The sequence below is a fragment of the Sorex fumeus genome, unplaced genomic scaffold (genome assembly GCF_029834395.1).
Source record: "Sorex fumeus unplaced genomic scaffold, SorFum_2.1 ptg000019l, whole genome shotgun sequence".
NCBI lineage: Eukaryota > Metazoa > Chordata > Mammalia > Eulipotyphla > Soricidae > Sorex > Sorex fumeus.
Window position 1 is genome coordinate 188,396 of NW_026606076.1, and position 23,788 is coordinate 212,183.

Consider the following 23,788-nt stretch of genomic DNA (forward strand, 5'->3'; position numbering starts at 1 on the left):
GAGAAGAAGAAGAAGAAGAAGAAGAAGAAGAAGAAGAAGAAGAAGAAGAAGAAGAAGAAGAAGAAGAACTGGAATGATAGCACAGCGGGTAGGGCGTTTGCCTTGCACGCAGCCAACATGGCCAACCCAGGTTCGACTCCCAGCATCCCATATGGTCCCCTGAGCGCCGCCAGGAGTAATTCCTGAGTGCAGAGCCAGGAGGAACCCCTGTGCATCGCCGGGTGTGACCCAAAAAGCAAAATGAATAAGTAAAAAAAATAACCTACTTAAGCAAGCATGAACTCTTAGCTGATGAGGCCAATAGGAGTGAGCTGTGGGTGAAAAGATGGGAAAAGGGTGAAGGCTCTTGCCTTGCATAGGGCTGACACTGGTTCAGTCCCTGGTTTGAATCCAGTTGAAAAAGAATTTTTTTCTTTAGGAGGGTTGATCTACGGTGTCACCGGGGAAGTCGATTTGGACTGGGTGCTTTGCAGAATACCGCAGAGGGTTTGTGGAAATTGTCATGCCAAGTGGTGACCACTAGATGTCAGCAGCGCACACCCACTTACCTCCTGGTTCCCAGCCTTGAGTTCAACGCCCATTGCAAGGAAATTCAGTTTTTGTTGTTGTTGTTTATTTTGGTTGGGGGGGACACGCCCTGCGGTGCTGAGGGCTGGCCGACACTGGCTCTGAGCTCAGGGATCACTCCTGGCAGTGCTCGGGGGGATCCATGGGGTGCTGAGGATGGAAGCCTCCGTGTGCAAAGCAAGTGCTGTGTCTGCTGTACTATGACTTAAGCCCCCCAAAGCTGCCTTTTTTCCCCCAGGGGGGCACCCCCAGCGATGCTCAGGGGTTACTCCTGGCTCTGCACTCAGCAATCACTCCTGCTAGGGCTCAGGGACCCCTATGGGATGGGATTCAACCCCAGGTCAGCCGCGTGCACGGCAAGCACCCTACTCACAGTGCTATCCTACAAAGACGACTTTTTTTTTTTTTTTGCTTTTTGGGTCACACCTGGCGATGCACAGGGGTTCCTCCTGGCTCTTCACTCAGGAGTCACTCGTGGCGGTGCTCAGGGGACCCTATGGGATGCTGGGAATCGAACCCGGATCGGCTGCGTGCAAGGCAAACGCCCTCCCCGCTGTGCTATCACTCCAGCCCCCAAAGACGACTTTTTAACCTAAGTGTGAGTTTTCATGGAAGAGCCTGGGGTTCATGGTTCTGCTAGCACCACAAGACATGCCTCCCTCTGAGAGAGAGAGACAGAGACAGAGACAGAGACAGAGAGACAGAGAGAGACAGAGAGACAGAGACAGAGAGACAGAAACAGAGACAGAGGTGAATGTGCCGGTCCAACTCAAACTCCTGCCTGGTGCCGGTTGTAAATCATTCTAGCTTGAAGAAAGAATGCTGGGGTCAGGGTGTGGGCTTAAAGAGTGTGGTTCAGGATTTCTAGAAGAAGCAGGAAGATATTCTAGAACATTCTCTGCTGGTACAAGTAACAGCATGTGGAACCTGGGGAGGGAGGGTGGAGGAGGTGTCTCGGGGTGAAAACAGAGGGTGAGTTTTTGGTGTTGAAACCAAAACCTTTTGGGGTCACGCCCAGCGGTGCTCAGAGGTTACTCCTGGTTCTGTGCTCAGGGATCACTCCTGGCGGGGCTCAGGGCACCCTGTGTGATGCTGGAGATAGAACTAGATTGTCCGCGTGCAAGGCAAACGCCCTCCCCCACTGTCCTCTCTTTTGGGTCCAGGACGGGGTAGGTTTTGTCACTCGTCACAGCCCCCAGCCCAGGATGTCCTGCTCTCAACCCCACAGGTCGGGAGGGTGGAAAGAGAGAAGAACAGGTCTGCTTTTCTGGGGCCCCTGCATGGCACATTCCAGAAGGAGGTGCGGTGCTGCCGGAGATTGGCCGGAGCCTCTCGAACTGGCATGAAGGGCTGAAAGTAGCTCCCAAGGGCTTCACGTGCCCTCTCAGTGCCCAGAAGTTGCCCTCCCCACCCCTCCCCCCTGCTCTCTTCCCTCAAGCTTCATCTTGGGACAGGAGGCACGGAGCAGGGGTTCACTCTCTCCCCCGTATGCTGTTAGGAGGGGCTGGAGAGATGGTACAGCAGGAAAGGAACTTGCCTGGCACTCAGCTGACCCATGTTCAGTTCCTGGCACTCCCCCAGGGGGTCCCCAAGCCCCACCAGGAGTGACCCCCGAACACCACCAGGTGTGAATCCCCCAAACAAACAAACAAAACAGGCAAACAAGCCAAGGCTGTTAAGAATCCACACACAGGGGCTGGAGCGGTAGCACAGCGGGTAGGGCGTTTGCCTTGCATGCGGCCGACCCGGGTTCGATTCCCAGCATCCCATAGGGTCCCCCTGAGCACCCCCAGGAGTAACTCCTGAGTGCAGAGCCAGGAGTAACCCCTGTGCATCGCCAGGTGTGACCCAAAAAGCCAAAAAAATAAAAATAAAAAAAAATAAATTCTTGGGGCTGGAGAGATAGCACAGCGGGCAGGGCGTTTGCCTTGCACGCGGTCGACCCGGGTTCGATTCCCAGCATCCCATAGGGTCCCCTGAGCACCGCCAGGAGTAATTCCTGAGTGTAAAGCCAAGAGTGGCCCCTGTGCATTGCCGGGTGTGACCCCCCCCAAGAAAAAAAACAGAAGAATCACACGCACAGGTGGAAAATGGACACTGATGAGGAGACAGTGTCAGAACGTTATAGTCTGAATAACTTCATAACTGTGTATCTTGCTGTGATTCGATAAAATTATATGTACAAAAAAATCAATGCATACAAATACGGCAAGCCCCTATCCCCTGGGCTGTCTCTCCTGCTGATGATACAACCAACTACTGGCTCCCCCCCAAAATAGAAGAGCAAAGACAGAGGCATTTGGCAAAGACACCCCAGTGTGGCAACCGGCCTCCAGCACCCAGGGACAGAGAATTGATGAGCTTCCAGGGAAGACAGAACATCTGGGTCCTGCCCAAGGCCTCACGTGCACACAGCCCCTGCCCCACACGACCCCCTATCTGTTGGTTGGTATTTTGGGATTGGTCGGGGCCACATCTAGAGGAAATAGATACTCAGGGCTTACTCCTGGCTCTGTGCTCAGGAACCATCTGTGGTACGAGGACTCAAACTGGGCCGGGCTACCTTAACTCCTCTCTCCAGACCACACTCACCCCCTCTTCTAGACCTGCCCCCCTGTGCTTGGCTTAAGGTCCACAGCAGAAGGGTCTGGACAACCATATGTGTGCGGAAGCCGTGGGAAAAAGCTGGGAAGGAAAAGCCTGGATCAGGGGCCGGGAGAACAGAGGAAAAGAGTGGAGGGAATATTCCCTCCCGGTGGTTTCCCGGGAGGAAAAGACAAAACTCTTTCCGGCTGGGTCAGAGGCAGAATATATTCCTGGGAGGTGGAAGATCCAGGGGTGCACCCCAGCACCCTGAAATCACTTAATCACTTAACTTCCCGTTAGTCGTCGATTTGCTCGAGCGGGCGCCAGTAACGTCTCCATTTGTCCCTGTCGCGTGCTAGTGTAGCCCAATGGCATCTGTTCGCTCCGGGAACATGAAGAGCCTCAAACCGATGGTTCATGATCTTGATGAAGAAGTCTGACCATCTGGTAGGTGGGCGGCCACGCGGTCTTTTGACATCCCGTGGAATCCAGTCGGTAACGGCTCTAGTCCAGCGGTCGTCTTTAAATCTCATTACATGACCAGCCCTGAAATAGAAAAATAAATACATGTGGGGTCAGAGACATGAAATATGGATGAAGGAAATTGGCTCACATGCAGCCGACCTGGGTTTGATCCCCGGCATCCCGGGCGGAGGGGCGGTCCCTCCGAGTCCCACCAGGACTCAGAGCACAGAGCCAGGAGTCAGCCCCTGAGCACAGACGGGTGTGGTCAAAAACAAACAAACAAGAAAGTTCAAGCCCGGAGAGAGAACATACAGGCTGAGTACATGCTTGGCATGCCAAGACCTGCTTAGGCCTCCAGGTGAGTGGCTCCCCTGAGCACCGCTGAGTGACCCCAGAGCACAGTGCTAGGGGAGCATTAAGGATGTTACCCCCCCCAAACCAAAAATGCAATCTTCTTCAGTTTTTGGGGGAGCACACCCAGCACCTAAAAAAGTTACTCAGGGGTAACTCTTGGGTCTGCATTCAGGAATTACTCCTAGTGGAGATCAGGGGACCTTCTGGGGTGCCAGGGATCGAACCTAGGTCAGCCACGTGCAGGGTAAGTGCCCTCCCCACTGTGCTATCATCTGATCCCTCAATGAATTTTTTTTTTGCTTTTTGGGGTCACACCTGGCTATGCACAGGGGTTACTTCTGGCTCTGCACTCAGGAGTTACTCCTGGCGGTGCTCAGGGGACCATATGGGATGCTGGGAATCGAACCCGGGTCGGCCGCGTGCAAGGCAAACGCCCTCCCCGCTGTGCTATCTCTCCAGCCCCCCTCAATGTATTTTTTTATTATTTTTGACTGCTTGGTTTTTTTTTTTGTTTGTGTGTGTGCGTGTGTGTGTGTTTTTTTTAGGGCATATCTGTGGTAACCCTGATGCTCAAGGGGTAACCGCAGGAATTATTTCTGATGATGCTTGGGAGTACCCTAATGGGATGCTGAAGATCGAACCCGGGTCAGCCGCGTGCTAGGTAAACGCCCTGCCCGCTGTACTATCGCTCTGGACTCTAGAGAATCTTCTGATTTCAGATAGTGGAAATGAACGTCAAGTTAAAACAAAAATAGACAACATTCCTCTTTTATTTTTTTTCCCCCCCTTAGCCACGCCCAGCGGCGCTCAGGGTATATTGCTGGGTCTGTGCTCAGAGATGAGTCCCGACAGGATCCATGGACCGGATGGCATCGGACCAAGGTGAGCAGCCTGCAAGGTAAGCTCCGTGGCCGCTCTGCCATCTCTCCAGCCCGCCAGCGGTCCATTCTTTTTTTTTTTAATTTATTTTCTTTTTATTTATTTATTTTTGCTTTTTTGGGGGTCACACCCGGCGATGCACAGGAGTTACTCCTGGTTCATGCACTCAGGAATTCCTCCTGGCGGTGCTCGGGGGACCACATGGGATGCTGGGAATCGAACCCGGGTCGGCCGCGTGCAAGGCAAACGCCCTACCCGCTGTGCTATTGCTCCAGCCCCGCCAACGGTCCATTCTTCCCGGTGGAAATGCACAAGGTTGAACATGCAAGGAGGGAATTTTGGTGCGGCAGTTCAGAAAAGTGGCATAGGAAGTGCAAAGCCTGGGGCTGGAGCAATAGCACAGCAGGTAGGGCGTTTGCCTTGCACGCGGCCGACCCGGGTTCGATTCCCAGCATCCCATAGGGTCCCCCGAGCACCGCCAGGAGTAATTCCTGAGTGCAGAGCCAGGAGGAACCCCTGTGCATTGCGGACGTGACCCAAAAAGCAAAAAACAGGGGCTGGAGAGATAGCACAGTGGGTAGGGCATTTGCCTTGCACGTGGCCAACCCGGGTTCGATTCCCAGCATCCCATATAGTCCCCCGAGCACCGCCAGGAGTAACTCCTGAGTGCATGAGACAGGAATAACCCCTGAGCATTGCGGGTGTAACCCAAAAAGCAAAAAACAGGGGCTGGAGAGATAGCACAGCGGGTAGGGCATTTGCCTTGCACGTGGCCAACCCGGGTTCGATTCCCAGCATCCCATAGGGTCCCCTGAGCACCACCAGGAGTAATTCCTGAGTGCATGAGACAGGAATAACCCTTGAGCACCGCTGGGTGTGACCCAAAAAGCAAAAAAAAAAAAAAAAAAAAAAGTGCAATGCCTGGGGTCCTGTTAATCACCCCGATACCACGAGCCGAGCCGGCCACCAAACCTTCCCTCTGGACCTAAGGCACCCGGGAGCTCAGGGAGCCGGTCCTTAGCCGGCTGCTCTGCAGGGCGGGCGGGCTGGGCAAACGCCCCAGCGCTCCGCCCGCGCGCCGGGTCCAGCCCTCCGAAGCCCCGCCCCCCTCGCCTTGCCATTGGCTCGCTCGGGACTCCGCGCGCGCTGGTTGGATGGCGGAGCCGTCAGGTAGGCGCCCGGGCTTGATAACCCGTCCCCGCGCCCCGAGGGGGCGGGCACCGGTGCGGGCGCGGCGGGGGCCTGGACTGCAGGTAAAGGGGGCAGCTTAAGGGGGACCGCCGGCGCCGGGGGGTCTGGGAGGGGGGCTCAGGGGACGCCGCGGGACAGGACAGGGGCGCTGTCCTTCTCGACCCTTCTCCGGCGGGCTTGGAGAGGTGCGATGAGACGGGGTGGGCAGAGTGGACACCCCTCCCGGCTCCCTCTCCAGCCGGGGTGGACGGTGGATCGGGGGCATCGCGCTCCCTCTGCCCCGCTCCCCAGCAGCTGGACAGGGGTGGGGGGGGCTGGACGGGTCTGAGGAGGTGGGAGGAGGGGGTCGTCCAGCGACTTTGGGGACCAAAATTCCACTTGTGCCCCAGGGGGAACTGCATCATCGAGCCCCTTGCACCGGACCTGACTCTGTGTGCATGTGTGTGTGTCTGTATTTGGGGGGTGGGTGGGCGGGGGATGCTCAGGAAACTGTGTTGGGGGGAGCGACGACCGGCCTGGGGAGGGGGGGGCCCCCACAGACAATGGGCAGCAGCGGATGGAACCGCCCGGCGGAGTTTCCTGCAGGAAACGGCTGAGTTTTTAGAAGCAACGGGGATTTGGGGAGGGGGGTTGTGGTGAGGTGTGCAGTGGGGTGCCTGGCTCGAGGGGGGACCTCTCCCCGCACCCGAGGGGGTCTGCGGGTTCTTCCCCAACTGCAGGGGGTTCCACCTCCCGGCGCGCCCCCCCACCCCTGCCTCCTGCCCCTTTGGTGTTTGTGACTCGATGCAGTTCCCGAAAATAGTCTCAGGGGCGGGAGTGGGGGCGTCTGGCTTCGCCTCCTGACGGCCTAATGAGGGGGTCTCAGGCACTGCATCCGCAGCGAGATCTGACAGCTCAGGCTTGGGAGCAGAGAGGCGATCCGGGGAGTTACCAGGGTGCGGGCTGCAGCCCCCAGACCCTTCATCATCAGGGGCGCACAGGACAGGGATGGTGCAGGCTGGGAGAGCCACACCCAAGGAATAAGGCGTAGAAGACCAAGCAGGTTTATTTATCTTTTTTATTTGGGCGGGGTCGGTGCGGGGGGCCTCACCCTGCTGTGCTCAGGGGCTATTCCTGGTGCGGTGCTCAGGCGCGTCCCCTGGCGATGCTCCTGGAACTGTAGGTGGAGGCCGGAATTCCTACAGGGGTCAGCGGGAAGGCCAAGGGCTTGACCCCTGGGCTATCTCTCCGACCCCAGGAGGCCACCAGGCTGACGGGCTGCTGACCCCAGTGGGCTGGGTTCCTGTCTTCTACTGTGACACCTTGACAACAAGCTCGATTCCATCGTTGCGTGTCTCCGAGGGTCTCTCGGAACCACGGGACGTGCTTCAGCAGAGGAATTTGGTGTTTGTTTTTCTTTTTTTCTTTTCCCTCCTCTTTTGTGATTCTCTGGAAATCCAACTCACCAGGGCTCACACAAGCAGCGCACGCACACACCTCGCCGCCGGGCCCCTCCCAGAACAAACGCAATTTTAGGGGTTGGAGGCTAGTACCAGGGTTAAGGCATTTGCCTCGCAGGCAGCCAACCTGGGTTCAATCCCTGCACACCCCATGGGGTCCCTTGAACCCCGCCAGGAGTGATCCCCGAGCACAGAGTAAGCCCAGAGCACTGACAGACTAACAAACAAACAAACAAACAAAAAATATAATTTGGGATGGAGCGATAGCACAGCGGGTAAGGCATTTGCCTTGCACGCGGCCAACATGACCGACCCGAGTTCGATTCCTCCGCCCCTCTCGGAGAGCCCGGCAAGCTACCGAGAGTATCTCGCCCGCACGGCAAAGCCTGGCAAGCTCCCCGTGACGTATTCGATGTGCCAAACACAGTAACAACAAATCTCACGATGGAGATGTTACTGGGCCCGCTCGAGCAAATCGATGAACAACAGGAGGACAGTACTACAGTGCAGTTTTATTTGGGGGCGAGGGTGAACCCCTCCTGGCTCTGCGCTCAGGAATCACTTTTATTTTGGGTCACACCCGGCGATGCACAGGGGTTACTCCTGGCTCATGCACTCAGGAATTACTCCTGGCGGTGCTCGGGGGACCATAGGGGATGCCGGGAATCGAACCCGGGTCAGCCGTGTGCAAGGCAAACGCCCTCCCCGCTGTGCTATCATTCCAAGTCCCTCAGGAATCACTCTTGGCGGTGCTCTGGGGACCCTCTGGGATGCCGGGGATCGAACCAGGATGCACCCACCCCCAAAACATATGGTTAAAAACGAAATTCTTTAAATGGCTCAGAATAGCCGCTGGTTCATGGTGCCTAGCCCAAGCGTGACTATTATTAGCAGCTCCCTCTATTTGAGGGTGGGGCCGGGGACCCACCTCTCTCTCCACCCAGCCTCAGTGCGTTGCCCCCTCCCATCCCCCTGCCCTGGGCCCTCCAGCTGGCTCCCACCTCCTGCCCGCATTCCCCGCGGCCTCGCTGGGGTGTGACTGGGTTCTCTGCGGCTGTCACGGGCGACCGTCCAGGGAGAGGCCCGGCCACAGTCCCCCCCCAGGTTTCTGCCACCCACGTCCCCACTCCCCTCCAGCTGTTTCCTGCAAACAAGACAGAGAGCGGACGGGTTGTTCCAGGCCCTGAACCCCCGCAGCTGGTGCCAGAAGAGAGGAAACAGCTGCGGACGGAGGGTCAGAACGCGGCAGTTCCTTGCCAGCCTGGAGGGGGCGGACCAGAGGTGGGGAACAGGGTGGGTGCTCAGAAGGGCTGAGATGGGAAGAAATTCTGGGTCCTGGGAGCTGGCTGGGTCGCTGGAGCAGAACGTGGCCTGCTGGAGTCCGGGATTCCCTGAGCACTGCCTTGTGTGGCCCAAAGATTAATTTTTTATTATTATTATTATTTTTTGCTTTTTGGGTCGCACCTGGCAACGCACAGGGGTTACTCCTGGCTCTGCGCTCAGGAATCACCCCTGGTGGTTCTTAGGGGACCCTATGGGATGCTGGGAATCGAACCCGGGTTGGCTGCATGCAAGGCAAATGCCCTACCTGCTGTGCTGTCGCTCCAGCCCCCCAATTTTTTTTTTAACTTTTACTTTTTTTTCTTTGCTTTTTGGGTCACACCCGGCGATGCTCAGGGTTAACTCCTGGCTCCGCACTCAGGAATTACTCCTGGCATATGGGATGCTGGGAATCGAACCCGGGTCGGCCGCGTGCAAGGCGAACGCCCTACCCGCTGTGCTATTGCTCCAGCCCCAACTTTTACTTTTTTGAGCTGTACATCTTTTATTTATTTATTTTATTTAAAATTTGGTGGTTATTTTTTGCTTTTTTTGGGGGGGGTCACACCCGGCGATACACAGCGGTTACTCCAGCCCCATCTTTTGTTTATTTTTGATGAAGAAACTGTGATTTACAAAATTACTGATAGCTGAGGTTTTTTTTAATTTTAATTTTTATTTGTATGATTAGTACAGTAACGTCTCCATTGGAGACTTTGTTGTTACTGTGTCTGGCACAGCGGGTAGGGTGTTCGCCTTACAAGCGGCTAACATGGCCGACCTGAGTTCGATTCCTCCGCCCCTCTCGGAGAGCCCGGCAAGCTATCGAGAGTATTCCATATGCCAGACACAGTAACAACAAAGTCTCCAATGGAGACGTTACTGGGCCCCGCTCGAGCAAATCGACGATCAACGGGAGGGCCTTATTAGGGCCTTATTAATTTTTATTTATTTATGTATTTATTTTGCTTTTTTGGGTCACAGCTGGTGATGCACAGGGTTTACTCCCGGCTCACACACTCAGGAATTACTCCTGGTGGTGCTCGGGGGACCCTATGGGATGCTGGGAATCGAACCCGGGTCGGCCGCGTGCAAGGCAAACGCCCTACCTGCTGTGCTATTGCTCCAGCCCCAACTTTTACTTTTTTGAGTTGTACATCTTTTATTTATTTATTTTATTAAAAAAATTTTTTTTTGCTTTTTTTGGGTCACACCCGGTGATACACAGCCCATCTTTTATTTATTTTTGAGGAAGGAACTGTGACCGGGTTTACTCCCGGCTCACGCACTCAGGAATTACTTCTGGTGGTGCTCGGGGAACCCTATGGGATGCTGGGAATCGAACCCGGGTCGGCCGCGTCCAAGGCAAACGCCCTCCCCGCTGTGCTATGGCTCCAGCCCCTTGATAGCTGAGTTTTAATCAACACCGCTTCCACCAGTGTTTCCATAGTCTCTCCCCACCCCACCCCCGCCTGTCACCTGGACAGGCACATGACAAAGTTTCAGTGGTTGCGGCTTAAATCTCATGTTTTCAGCATTGTTGAGTCTGTGTTTTGCATCTATGCTACCCCTCACCCATATCATATCACCAGTGTGAGTTTTTTTTCTTTTTTCTTTGGTGAGACCAAATTTTTTTTTTTTTGCGGTGGTGGGGGGCCCTTCTCAGGGCTGATATTCCTGGCTTTGTGCTCAGGGATCACTTCTGGCTGGTTCGGGGGACACTGTGGGGTTCTGGGGATGGAACACAAGTTGGTAGCATGCAAGGCCAGTGCCCTCCCTCCCAGCTGGACTATCTTTTGGGCACCTGCAAAATAGTTTTTTTTTTCTTTTTGGGTCACACCCGGCAATGCACAGGGGTTACTCCTGGCTCTGCACTCAGGAATTACTCCTGGTGGTGCTCGGGGGGACCCTATGGGATGCTGGGAATCGAACCTGGGTTGGCTGAGTGCAAGGCAAACACCCTACCCGCTGTGCTATCGCTCCAGCCCCTGCAAAATAGTTTTATTTAAATAAATTTACTCAGGGAAGCCTTTGGTTCCCCAAGTGAGCCAGGAGTGATCCCTGAGTGCAGAGCCAGAAGCTCTGAGCACAATTGGGGGTGTCCCTCAAAGAGAAAAGTGTGACAGGAGAGAGAGAGAGAGAGAGAGAGAGAGAGAGAGAGAGAGAGAGAGAGAGGGAGAGAGGAGAGAGGAGAGAAAAAGAGGAGAGAGAGATGAAGAGATGAGAGACAAAGAGAGAAAGATTGAGAGAGAGAGAGAGAGAGAGAGAGAGAGAGAGAGAGAGAGAGAGAGAGAGAACGAACACAGGCTTCTCCACACATTGGAAAAAAATTATTTTGAGGCCAGGGAGATGACTCAATCTGAAGTGCATGCCTTGCGTGCATGAGACCTGGTTTGCTCCCTGTCACTGCAAAAATAAATAAAATTAAGTAACCCTCACAGGAGTGGGCTGGAGAGATGGAGAGATAGAGGGACAGAGGGGAAGGGCCCTGCCTTGCACATAGGTGGCTGTGGCCATAGTCAATTTTGGAATCCTGACACCACAGATGTTCCCGTGTACATCTGTGGCCACTGAGCACCGCTGGTTGTGATCCCACTCCCAGAACTGTCACTGTCCTGTCCTCCCGTTGTTCATCGATTTTCTCGAGCGGGCCCAGTAACATCTCCATCGTGAGACCTGTTGTTACTGTGTTTGGCATATCGAATACGCCACGGGGAGCTTGCCAGGCTTTGCCGTGCGGGCGAGATACTCTCAGTAGCTTGCTGGGCTCTCCAAGAGGGGCGGAGGAATCAAACTCGGGTCATCCATGTTGGCTGCTGGCAAGGCAAACGCCCTACCGCTGTGCTATCGCTCCAGCCCACTCCCAGAACAAGTCTTTAAAAAGAATGCAGGGGTTGGAGCGATAGCACAGCGGGTAGGGCGTTTGCCTTGCACGCGGCCGACCCGGGTTTGATTCCCAGCATCCCATATGGTCCCCTGAGCACCGCCAGGAGTCATTCCTGAGTGCAGAGTCAGGAGTAACCCCTGTGCATCGCCAGGTGTGACCCCCCCCAAAAAAAAAGCAAAAAAAAAAAAAACCCAAAATAATCAAATCCCCTGAAGAATGCAGAGGGTTGGAGGAAGAGGACGGGGCACAAGGCACTTTTCTTGCACACAGCCAGCTCCTGTTCCATCACTGACACCAAAGTGGGTCCCCTGAGCACTGCCAGGAGTGATTCTTGAGCACCACGCGGTGGAGCCCCCAAGCTAAAAAACCAAAGGTGAAGGTCAAAAGGGTGGCAGGTGGTTGGCCATGATGGTCAGCGGGGTCTGGAACGCACAGTCCGACTTGGGTAGGTGCTGGCCCCTAGATGAGATCCTGCAGGATGAACAAAGCCAGGGCTGGACCAACGGTATAGCGGGCAGCACGCTTCTCTTGCATGCGGACCATCAGGGTTCGATCCCCTGCACCCCATATGGTCCTCTGAGCCTGGGAGGAATGATCCCTGCGCTTGCGTAGAGCCAGGAGTAAGTCCTCCCGCCACACAAAACAAGATAAACCCGGCAAAGCCTTTTCCTTTTCTGGGTTTTTTTTTTTGGGTCACACCCGGCGATGCACAGGGGTTACTCCTGGCTCTGCACTCAGGAATCACTCCTGGAGGTGTCAGGGGACCATATGGGATGCTGGGAATCGAACCCGGGTCGGCCGCGTGCAAGGCAAGCGCCCTCCCCGCTGTGCTATTGCTCCAGCCCGCAAAGCTTTCTCTGAAGACAGCCCCTCACCCAGTTTCTCTGCCCCCTTAGTTCCTCCACTGGGAACGTGTGACTGACAAGATCCACCACTTCCGGAATGGGCGGGGGCAACATTTGACTTATATCATCATTTAGTGTATCTTTTTTTGGGGAGGGGGTGGTCACCCCTGGGTTACTCCTGGCTCTGCATTCAGGGATCACTCCTGGCGGTGCTCAGGGGACCCTATGGGATGTCGGGAATCGAACCTGGGTTGGCTGGGTGCAAGGTAAATGCCCTTCCCCACCTGTGCTATCGTGCTCAGCCCCCGATTGCGATCATTTTCTGTTTGATTCTGGGACTAACTACAACTGTTGATGCTTCGAGCAGTGCGCTGGGATCACAGGGTGCTGGGGTAAAACTGAGGCAAAGCCTGCAGTCCAGCCCTTTGAGGCATCTCCCGAGCCCCTAGTAATTGATGCTCTCCCACTGCCTCTTTGTAAATAACGTTTGGATGACTGGAGTGGGGGTGGGGGCGGTGGGCGGTCTGCACTTGACTTGGTTCTGGGGATCAGCTCAGACATTCAGTTCCGAGCTTAACTGGGGTTGAATTCCACTCGAGTTCGATCTCTCACACACCCTTTTCCATCAGTGCTTGGATATGTCTGGTTTGGGTGGGGGCAGGAGACCCCTGATGGTCTACCTGGGATCCCACACAGCTAGCTGCCAGGATTGGGCACGGTGATGTATGTGGGCGACCCCGGGAATCGAACTCAGGCTGGCAAGTTATGAATTGTCAGCCCTGAAGGTTTCCCTGGGCCCCGGGGGGCGGGGGGTTGGTTTACAGGTGACGGGAAAGGCAGCCAGTAGGTAAATGATAGTAAGTATTCTCCTGGCATCTGAAAGCTTCCCAGAGGGGCCCAACCCCTTTATGGCCTTCTGATTTTCCTTTATTAAAAAAAATTTTTTTTTGCTTTTGGGGGTCACACCTAGCAATGCTCAGGGGTTACTCCTGGCTCATGCACTCAGGAATCACCCCTGGCGGTGCTCAGGGGACCATATGGGATGCTGGGAATTGAACCCGGGTCGGCCGCGTGCAAGACAAACGTTCTACCTGCTGTGCTATTGCTCCAGCCCCTTTTTATTTATATTTATTTATTTATTTGCTTTTTGGGTCACACCCGGCAATGCACAGGGGTTACTCCTGGCTCTGCACTCAGGAATCACTCCTGGCAGTGCTCGGGGGACCATATGGGATGCTGGGAATTGAACCCGGGTTGGCCAAATGCAAGGCAAATGCCCTACCCGCTGTGCTATTGATCCAGCCATTCCAGCCCCTTTTTAAAAAAATTTTTAATTTTTTTTTTATTTCTGGGTCACACCCGGCAATGCTCAGGGGTTACTCCTGGCTCATGCACTCAGGGCTCAACTCCTGGTGGTGTTTGGGGCCAGTGGGGACCCTTCTGGGTGCTGGGGATCGAACGCGGGTCAGTCAAGCGCTTACAGAGGTCCTGTCTGCTGTCCTCTGACTCCGTCCTCAGGAGGGGGCCTGAGGGTGTGCATGGATTGGGGTGCAGAGGAACTCTGGGGTCTCTCTCTATAGCTGCCCCCAGAGGCACAGCGGGAGGGACGCCCCAACTTACTCCCTGGTGCGGGGGTGGGGATGCTTTTTCCAGGGTGCGCCTAGCGGGGACTGCAGAAAACATGGCCAAGTTTGCTCTGAATCAGAACCTGCCCGGTGAGTGTGCAAACAACACAAAACGAAACCCAAAAGCCCTTAAGCACGTCCACCCTGGGAACCCTGGAGTGTGGATGGGAGGGAGGGGAGGGGAGGGGCTAAGGACTCTTCCTCAACGCCCGTTGGCTAGTTTGTGATCTGGGCCAGCCAATCACATGTGGCATAGAAGGCCAACCCCTCCCCAGATTGGCCCACCTCTTCTCCCGCCTCCCTCACAGGTGAGTTATTCTCACCTTCTGTCCCAGACTGGGGTGGGGTCATCAGAGAAAAACATTAAAAAAAATTTTTTTTTTTGCTTTTTGGCTCACACTCGGGGATGCTCAGGGGTTACTCCTGGCTCATGCACTCAGGAATTACCCCTGGCGGTGCTCAGGGGACCATATGGGATGCTGGGAGTCGAACCCAGGTCGGCCGCGTGCAAGGAAAATGCCTTACCCGCTGTGCTATCTCTCCAGCCCCGAAAAACCCTGAAAAACATTTTTTTAAAATTTTTTTTTGCTTTTTGGGTCACACTCGGCAATGCTCAGGGGTTACGTACTGGCTCTGCACTCAGGAATCATTCTTGGCAGGGCTTGGGGGACCCTATAGGATGCTGAGGATCGAACCCCCTACTCACTGTGTTATCTATCGCTCTGGCCCCAAAACTTTTTTAATTTTTGGTTTTTTTCTTCTTAAATTTTTTTTCTTTTGCTTTTTGGGTCGCACCCGGCGATGCTCAGGGGTTACTCCTGGCTTTGCACTCAGGAATCACTCCTGGCGTTGCTCGGGGGACCATACAGGATGCTGGGAATCGAACCCAGGTTGGCCGCGTGCAAGGCAGACGCCCTACCCGCTGTGCTATCACTCCAGCCCCCTAAAACTTTTGTTTGCTTTTTGGGTCGCACCCGGCGATGCTCAGGGGATACTCCTGGCTCATGCACTCAGGAATCACTCCTGGCGGTGCTCGGGGGACCATATGGGATGCTGGGAATCGAACCTGGGTTGGCCGCGTGCAAGGCAGATGCCCTACCCGCTGTGCTATCGCTCCAGCCCCCTAAAACATTTTTGCTGTTGTTGTTTGGCCATGCGCAGCGATGCTCAGGGCTTAGTCCTGACTGTGCACTTAGGGAACACTCCTGGCAGGAACCTATGGAGCTCGAACCCAGGTCTGCTACGCTCAAGGCGAGCTACTTTACCCCTGTTGGGTCGTGCCGTGCCGGGCCCACCAGGGAAACATTTCTAAGTCTCACCCCACCCAGGGGGCAGGAAACTTTCCCTGAAGGCCAAAGCTCAGACCCCGCCCCCAGCCACAACATTTTATCTTGTTAACAGCAAAGCCTGGCAAGCTACCCATGATGTTTTCAATATGCCAAACACAGTAACAACAAGTCTCAGGATGGAGACCGTTACTGGGCCCGCAAGAGCTAGAGCAAATGCCCAAAGCACCAACTGGGTCGATGGTGTTTCACCCCCGGGGATGCGAGGGCAAGGGGTGTCCCCGAACCCAGCGCCCGGAAGTGAGTGCGCTTGGCATGTTCTAGGCGCTCAATAAAAATGCACGCGCCCGGCTTTCTGTTTTTATTATTTTGGGGCCACTCCTGGCTCTGCACTCAGCAATCACTCCTGCTGGTGCTCCGAGGACTCTTTGGGGTGCCAAGGCTCCAATCCGGGTCGGGCGCGTGCAAGGCCAGCGCCCCCCTCCCCGGATTCTCTCTCCAAGCCCCTCTCTCCAAGCGCCTGGCTTTCTGGGGGTCTGCTTTGGGGGAAGCTGGGCCAGGTGTGTCGTCGTGGGGGTGGCGTCCACGTCGCTCCGTCTGTCCAGTTCCTCCCGGTTCGGTTCTCCCCGGCCTGACGGCTCCCTACGCCCCCCCCATCACGCCCACAGACCTGGGGGGCCCTCGCCTGTGCCCGGGCCCCGCCGGGGGTGCCCGCAGCCCCAGCTCGCCCTACTCCGTGGAGACGCCCTACGGCTTTCACCTGGACCTGGACTTCCTCAAGTACGTGGACGAGCTGGAGCGCGGCCCGGTCATCCGCCGGACCCCAGGCCCGTCACCCGCGCGCCGTCCCCGCGCTCCCCGGGCCGGCGTGGCGGGCGTGCGCAGTCCCGGCGCCTGGACGTCCAGCGAGTCCCTGGCCAGCGATGACGGCGGCGGAGCGGCAGCGCCGGGCGCCCTGTCCCCGGGCGCGCCCTCGGGGGGCCTCCTGCTGCCCCCGCTGTCGCCGCGCGCGCCCGTGCGCAACCCGCGCGTCGAGCACACGCTCCTGGAGACCAGCCGACGGCTGGAGTTGGCACAGGCGCGGGCGCGGGAGCGCGCGCTCAGCCCGGCCCGAGGGGGCGGCTCCGGGGGGCTCAGCCCCGCGCCCGGGCCCGCCCCCCACCCCGCGCCGGCCTCGCCGGGCCCCGCGCAGCTGCAGCTGGTGCGGGAGCAGATGGCCCTGGCACTGCGGCGCCTGCGTGAGCTCGAGGACCAGGCGCGCGCGCTGCCCGAGCTGCAGGAGCAGGTGCGCGTGTTGCGCGCCGAGAAGGCGCGGTTGCTGGCGGGCCGCGGGCCGCCGGCGGCGGAGCCCGACGGGGAGGCCGAGGCGCGCCCGGACAAGCTCGCCCGGCTCCGGCGGCTCACCGAGCGCTTGGCCACCTCGGAGCGCGGCGGCGGCCGCTCCCGGGCCAGCCCCCGGGCCGAGGGTCCCGATGTGCCGGCCGCCGGGCGCAGCGAGGGCGCACTGCGGGGCCTCGACGGGGCGGACGACGGGGCCGCGGACCGGGCGCCCCCGGCGCGGGAGGCGGCCGTCCAGGCCGAGCCGGAGAGCCGAGAGGCCGGGGCGCAGGCGGTGTGGGAGACCCGGGAGGCCGGCGTGGAGGCGGTGCCCGACGCCGTCGAGGTGGACGCGTGGGTGACCGAGGCGTTGCTCGGGCTACCGGCCGGCGCCGAGCGCGAGCTGGAGCTGCTGCGGGGCCGCCTGCGGGAGCTCGAGGACACCCGCGCGGCGGTGGACGGGGAGCCCGACGCGGACGCCGGTGCCCAGCCGCGGGAGGCCGCCACGCAGACCCCGTGGGTCCAGGCCGAGAAGGCCACGCAGACCGAGTGCCCCGCGGAGGCCGCCGCCGCCGGGACCCCGGAGAACCCGCCCCGACCCCCCCGATGCGGACAAGGCCGCCGCGGCGCCCCCGAGTGAGTGCCCGGCCCCCAGTGCCCTGGCCCCTGGCCCTGCTTTGGCGGCCACCCTGGAGCTCAGTGTCCTTCTCCCCTCCCGGCCAGGCACCACCCTCAAATCCATCATGAAGAAGAGAGACGGTACAGCGGGTGCCCAGCCCAGCTCCGGTCCCAAGAGCCTGCAGTTCGTGGGGGTCCTCAATGGAGAGTGAGCGCTTTGCCCACCCCGACCACCCACCCCAGCGACATCTGTGGGGATGGATGTGAACTGGGGTCTGAACCCCGGCGCTGCCCCTGGGCACCACCGCGTGGGCTTAGCAAGGCTCAGGACCTTCCCCCTGTGAGCGGATTGGGCGGTGTGGGACACAGACCAGCTCGCAGGACCGCAGGATGAACCCCCGCCCCCCAGGGCCCGGAGAGATAGGACAGTGGGGAGGGGGCTTGCTTGGCAGGCCACAGTCCCCGGGTTTGATCCCCGGCATCCCATAGAACCCGCCAGGAGTGATCCCTGAGCATCCAGGGTGATGCCAGGATCCTCAGGGATCATTGAATGATGCCAGAAGTAAGTCCTGAGCATCGTCGGCTGTGGTCCTACCCCCCCACCCCGAACCAAAAAAGACCCGAATAAACAAAAACGCACCTACCAGGGGTTAAACTCAGCAAACGCCACTGGCCACTGGCCTCCCAGGTACGAAAGCTCATCCAGCGAGGAGGAGAGTGACAGTGGCAGCGACGAAGGCGCCCCCGAGGAGGCCGCCGGGAGGAGCAGTTCCTCGGGTTCGGGGGACGAGAGTGGCGGGGGATGCAACCAGGACACCCCGGGGCCCGAGTCAGCAGCCGAGGCCGAGCCCCCAGCGGCTGAGCCAGGAGGGTGAGTCCAGGCGCCAGGGGCACATGTTGGGGGACGGGGGCAGTGGCCCCCTTTCCTGTCCCCGTCCCCCCACCCCATCCCTGGAAGACGCCTCCTCTCTGCCCCCCCACCCATAGGTGCGAGCTGAGTCCACGGCTGCGGGAGGCGTGCGCAGCGCTGCAGCGGCAGCTGAGCCGGCCACGAGGGGCCGCCCGCGATAGTGGCGTGAGTGCTGGACGCCCCTTGGACAGGATCATGTCGGGGGTGGGGGTGGGGGGTTCTCAGCCAGGAGTCACCGCACCTGTGTCGATGTCGCAGCTAACCGCGGCCGTCCCCTGCCCCCGGACAGCGCCGACCTTCCCCTGGTTACCCCAAAGCCCTGATCTGTCTCCGTACCTTTCACTCCTGGACTCCCCCAAATGAGTGCTCTCTGCTTTGTTGGGGGCCATACCCGGGCAGTACTTAGGGCTTATTCCTGGCTCTGTGCTCAGGGATCCCCCCAAGTAAGTGCTCTCTGCCTTATTGGGGGTCAGGCCCGGCAGTACTTAGGGCTTATTCCTGGCTCTGTGCTCAGGGATCCCCCCAAGTAAGTGCTCTCTGCCTTATTGGGGGTCATGCCCGGCAGTACTTAGGGCTTATTCCTGGCTCTGTGCTCAGGGATCCCCCCAAGTAAGTGCTCTCTGCTTTATTGGGGGCCATACCCGGGCAGTACTTAGGGCTTATTCCTGGCTCTGTGCTCAGGGATCCCCCCAAGTAAGTGCTCTCTGCCTTATTGGGGGTCATGCCCGGCAGTGCTTAGGGCTTATTCCTGGCTCTGTGCTCAGGGACCCCCCCAAGTAAGTGCTCTCCTGGGTCTCTGGGGGCGCGCATTTACATCTGAGGTTGGGGATGGAACCAGGGCACCGTGAGCTTCCCCTGCCGCCTCGCCCGACCTGTCGGTTTTGTTCTGTCCGTCTGTCTGCAGGGCGCCGCGCGCCTGGTGGCTCAGGAGTGGTTTCGCGTGTCCAGCCAGCGGCGCTCGCGGCCGGAGGCGGTGGCCGGGGTGCTGAGCGCGGTGGCGCGCATGGGCCCCGAGCTGCTGGCACACGTGGTGAACCTGGCAGACGGCAACGGGAACACGGCGCTGCACTACAGCGTGTCCCACGGGAACCTGACCATCGCCAGCCTGCTGCTGGACACGGGTCTGCATCGGCCCAAAGCACGGGCTGGAGGGCGGGGGGGGGGGCGGGGATTTCAGGCAGAGGAGGGCAGTGACCCCGCTGGACCTTTCTCGGGAGTTTCAGGGGCCAGCGTGGAGAGCGTGGCCTCCTCTACACTTTGCAAGGAGCTCTGGGGCTCATTAGAGCTGAATTTTGGGAGCGATAGCACAGCGGGGAGGGCGTTTGCCTTGCACGCGGCTGACCCGGGTTCGATCCCCAGCATCCCATATGGTCCCCCGAGCACCTCCAGGAGTAACTCCTGAGTGCATGAGCCAGAAGTAACCCCTGAGCATTGCAGGGTGTGATTCTCCCCCCCCCCACAAAAAAAAAAAGCTAAAGTTTTGGGTTGGAGCTATAGTCCAATGGGTACGGGGTTTGCCTTGCACGCAACCGAGTTCGATCCCTGGCTTCCCATATGGTCCCCTGAATGCTACCAGGAATAACTCCCGAGTGCAGAGGCAGGAGGGACCCCTGAGCATCGCCAGGTGCGATCCAAAAAGCCAAAACCAAAACCAAACCCAAAATCCAGCTCAATTTTGGGCAGTTGCTTCTGCCCAAAATTTCAAGGGGGTGAAATGCGGGGAGGCGTCGCCCCCTCGTGGCCGGCTGTGGGAACGCAGAGGTAGAGCTTTAGCTTTTGTGTGTGTGTGCGGTGTGTGTGTGTGTGTCACACTCCGTGATGCTCAGGGTTTACTCTTGGCTCTGCACTCAGGAATTACTTCTGGCAGGGTACGGGTTGCCTAGGATTGAGCCGAGTGGACTGCGTGGAAGGCAAAAGCCTGACCCGCTGTACCATAGCTCCCACGCAGAATTTGGCCCCGCCTGGAGCACTAGGACAGCAAAGAGGGCACTTGCCTTGCAAGCGGTCCACCCCGGTTGAATCCCCAGCACCCCAGAGGGTCTCCCGGTCCCCGCCAATAATAACTCCTGAGAAAGGAGTCAGGAGTAATTCCCGAGCAGCGCCAGATGTGACCCCCCCCCAAAACTTTAACAAAAATATATTTGACTGTATACCAGAAAAAATAGTCCTGCGGGGAAGGTGCTTGTCTTGCAAGCGGCTGACCTGGTTTCAACCCCTGGCACCCCACATGGTACCCCCAGCCTGCGGGATGATCCTTGTGTGTAAAGCCAATAGCAAACCCTGAGCTCTTCTGCGTGTGGCCCCAAAACCAAGAACATGTTTTAAAAATTTGGTTTGGGGCCACACCTAGCTGGGCTCAGGGTTTAATCCTGTCTCAGTGCTCGAGGCATCACTTGGGGTGCCAGGGATGAAAACCCGGTCGGCTGTGTGCCAAGGCAAGTGCCTTACTTGATGTAGCATGTCTCTGACCCACAAGTCAGATTCTCGAAGGCTCTCTGCTGCAGGATCTCCACTCAATGCAGTTATCATTTTGTTTATTGGGGTGGGGGTGGGGCACACTGGGCGGTGCTCAGGGATCACACCTACTGCGGCTCTGTGGACTGATTGGGCTGCCCAGGAAGAACCACAATGGGGTCGCTCTGTGTCAAGCAAGCAGCTTCCTTGCTTTGCTATCTCTGCAGCCCCAGGGTGGTTTTCAATCCTTCTGCTCCTGCCCATTATTGTCCCAAGGGACCGGGACACACACACACACACAGAGTAAGAGGCTCAGGACACACACGCACGCATGCACACAGAGTAAGAGGCCCAGGACACACAGACACACACAGAGTAAGAGGCCCAGGACACACACACACACACAGAGTAAGAGGCTCAGGACACAGACACACACACACTAAGAGTCCCAGGAAGCCCTAAGAGCGCCCCAAGGCTTCACCCAGGTGTTGCTGGAGCGCCCCCTGGCGGGCAGGTGCCTCATCAGCTCTTGCCGGCAGAGGGGACCGGGTGGGCTCACTGCCCCCTCCCCCCCCCCCAGGGGTGTGTGACGTGGACCGGCAGAACCGGGCGGGCTACTCGGCCCTGATGCTCTCGGCGCTGGCGTCCGGCGGCCGGGAGGAGGACGAGGCCGTGGTGCGCAGGCTCTTCGGCATGGGGGACGTGAACGCCAAGGCCAGCCAGGTAAGGGGCGCTCGGCTGCCCACCCCCCACCCGCGCGCTCCCGCACCCCCCCACCCCGGCCGACTCCTCTCCTTCCTCCCCCCGCCCCGACACCCAGACGGGGCAGACGGCCCTGATGCTGGCCATCAGCCACGGCCGCCAGGACATGGTGGCCGCGCTGCTGGCCTGCGGCGCGGACGTGAACGCGCAGGACGCGGACGGGGCCACCGCGCTGATGTGCGCCAGCGAGTACGGCCGCCTGGACACCGTCCGCCTGCTGCTGGCCCAGCCGGGCTGCGACGCGGCCCTCCTGGACAACGTGAGCGGGCCCCGGGGTGGGGTGGGGGGTGGGCAAGAAGGCGGCTGGCTGGGTGGGTATGGGGGGGCGGGGGTGGGCGCCAACATCAGTAGCCTGACGGCCCCCGCCGACCCTCAGGAGGGCACCAGTGCCCTGGCCATCGCCCTGGAGGCCGAACAGGATGAAGTGGCCGCCCTGCTCCACGCCCACATGAGCTCGGCCCAGCCGGGCGCCTCGGTGAGTGTGATGGGTGGGTAAGTGGGTGGGTGGGTGGGGGGTCCCCCTAGACTCGGAGTGGAGTGGCTGGGACTTGGTGAATCAAAAAAAATCCTATGGGGACTGGAGCAACAGCACAGCGGGGAGGGCGTCTGCCCTGCACGAGGCCAACCTGGGTTCGAATCCCAGCATCCCATAGGGTACCCTGAGCACCGCCAGGGGTGATTCCTGAGTGCATGAGCCAGGAGGAACCCCTGGGCATCGCCAGGTGTGACCCAGAAAGCCAAAAAAGAAAAAAAAATTCCTATGGCATAGACACGCCCCCTGCCCCATGAATTGTGAACGGACCCTGGGGTAGACACAGGCAAGTGTCAGAAGGGAAAGCGCACACGGGGGGAAGGGGGAGACCGACACCCCTGTTTCCTGACCGCAACCCCCCCCCATCACAGCCACCTGCCGACTCTCCCACTGCGGAGCCTGGGGAAGAACACAGCGACCCCGGAGGAGAACCCCAGCCTCAGTGAAGCGGCCTGGCTCGCAGTTCCTGGATGCGGGGGTGCAACAAAGAACTTTCCTCCAGGGGGGACCCTGTCCCAAGCCTTGGACCATCGCTTGGGTGCCCGGAAGGGGACCCAGCAGGATAGGGTGAAGACAAACTGTATTCCCCCCCCCCGCCCCCCCATGGTCTTAATAAAACCTTTCCAAGCTCTCAGATTTGTTTTGTGGGGTTTACATATATATATTTTGCTTTTTGGGTCACACCCACGATGCACAGGGGCTATTCCTGGCTCATGCATTCAGGAGTTACTCCTGGCGGCGCTCAGGGGACCATAAGGGATGCTGGGAATCGAACCCGGGTCAGCCACGTGCAAGGCAAATAAATGCCCTACCCGCTGTGCTACTGCTCCCAGCCCCTCGTGGGCTTCTTATAAAGGGCCACTGACCATGCATGCCACGGGGTGAGCCAACCAAGCAGATCTTCAGACAGCCACCGCGAGGAGGGCACTTGTGTTGCACGCGGGCCCGGCCGGGCTCGCTCCCTGGCCCGCCAGGGTGGGGGCCCCCCAGGTGTGGCTCCAACACACAAGAGAACAAGGAGGACACGGGAGGGTCTCACATGGTACAAGAAATTGGTTTATGAACAGGGACGGGGTCAGACGCGCGGGGCCAAGGGGGGGTCGAGCCGGGTCGATCCAGGACCTGTCAAAGAAGCCAGGCCAATGCATGAGCCGCTGGCTGCCAGCCAGCCAGCCAGCGCCCACCCCGCGCCACCCCTCCCGGGCCTCTCCCACTTCTTGGGGTGGGTCGTGGGGGGACACACACACACGCACCGGCCCCCAGCTCAGCGCAGCCGCCGGGCCTCTCGCTCCGACTCCAGCAGGGTGAGCACGTCCCCCTCGCGGACCGGCCCTTTCACGTTGCGGATGATGGAGCGGCTCGTATCGTCCATGAATTCCACGCGCACCTGCGGGTGCAAAAGGGTGCGGCGGGGATGGAGCCGGGGAAAAGCGCGGAAAGGTGTAGCAGCGCCGGGGGGGCGGGGCGGCGCACGCGCAAGCGCACTGGGGCGGAGACGGGCACGCGCATGCGCCGTGGGGCGGGGAAAGGGGCACGCGCATGCGCCGTGGGGAGGGCGCTGGCCGCGCACGCTGTCGCCCGCGGTTCGATCCCCGCCGGCACCGCCTGGGCTCCACGCCCCCTTCTCCTCCCCGCCAGGCGCGATCCCTGAGCACAAAGCCAGGAGCTCAGCCCTAAGCACCGCCGGAGATGGCCCCCAGATCCCGAACCAGAGACCCAGGAAAGGGGGCTTGGACGCTGTGCGGGCACGG

The 23,788-nt window shown here is 58.8% G+C and overlaps 1 protein-coding gene across 1 annotated transcript; it reads left to right on the forward strand.

The window, feature by feature from the left end:
* The first annotated feature begins 6,040 nt into the window (after positions 1-6,040).
* Positions 6,041-22,561, forward strand: KANK3 (KN motif and ankyrin repeat domains 3). Its single transcript, XM_056113209.1, has 11 exons — positions 6,041-6,104; positions 14,187-14,248; positions 16,113-17,397; positions 17,462-17,587; positions 18,068-18,250; positions 18,367-18,454; positions 19,194-19,410; positions 21,324-21,466; positions 21,564-21,764; positions 21,882-21,980; positions 22,409-22,561. Exons 2-11 carry the CDS (start codon positions 14,215-14,217, stop codon positions 22,481-22,483), a joined length of 2,451 nt encoding a protein of 816 aa, XP_055969184.1. The 5' UTR covers positions 6,041-6,104; positions 14,187-14,214; the 3' UTR covers positions 22,484-22,561.
* Positions 22,562-23,788: the final 1,227 nt, after the last annotated feature.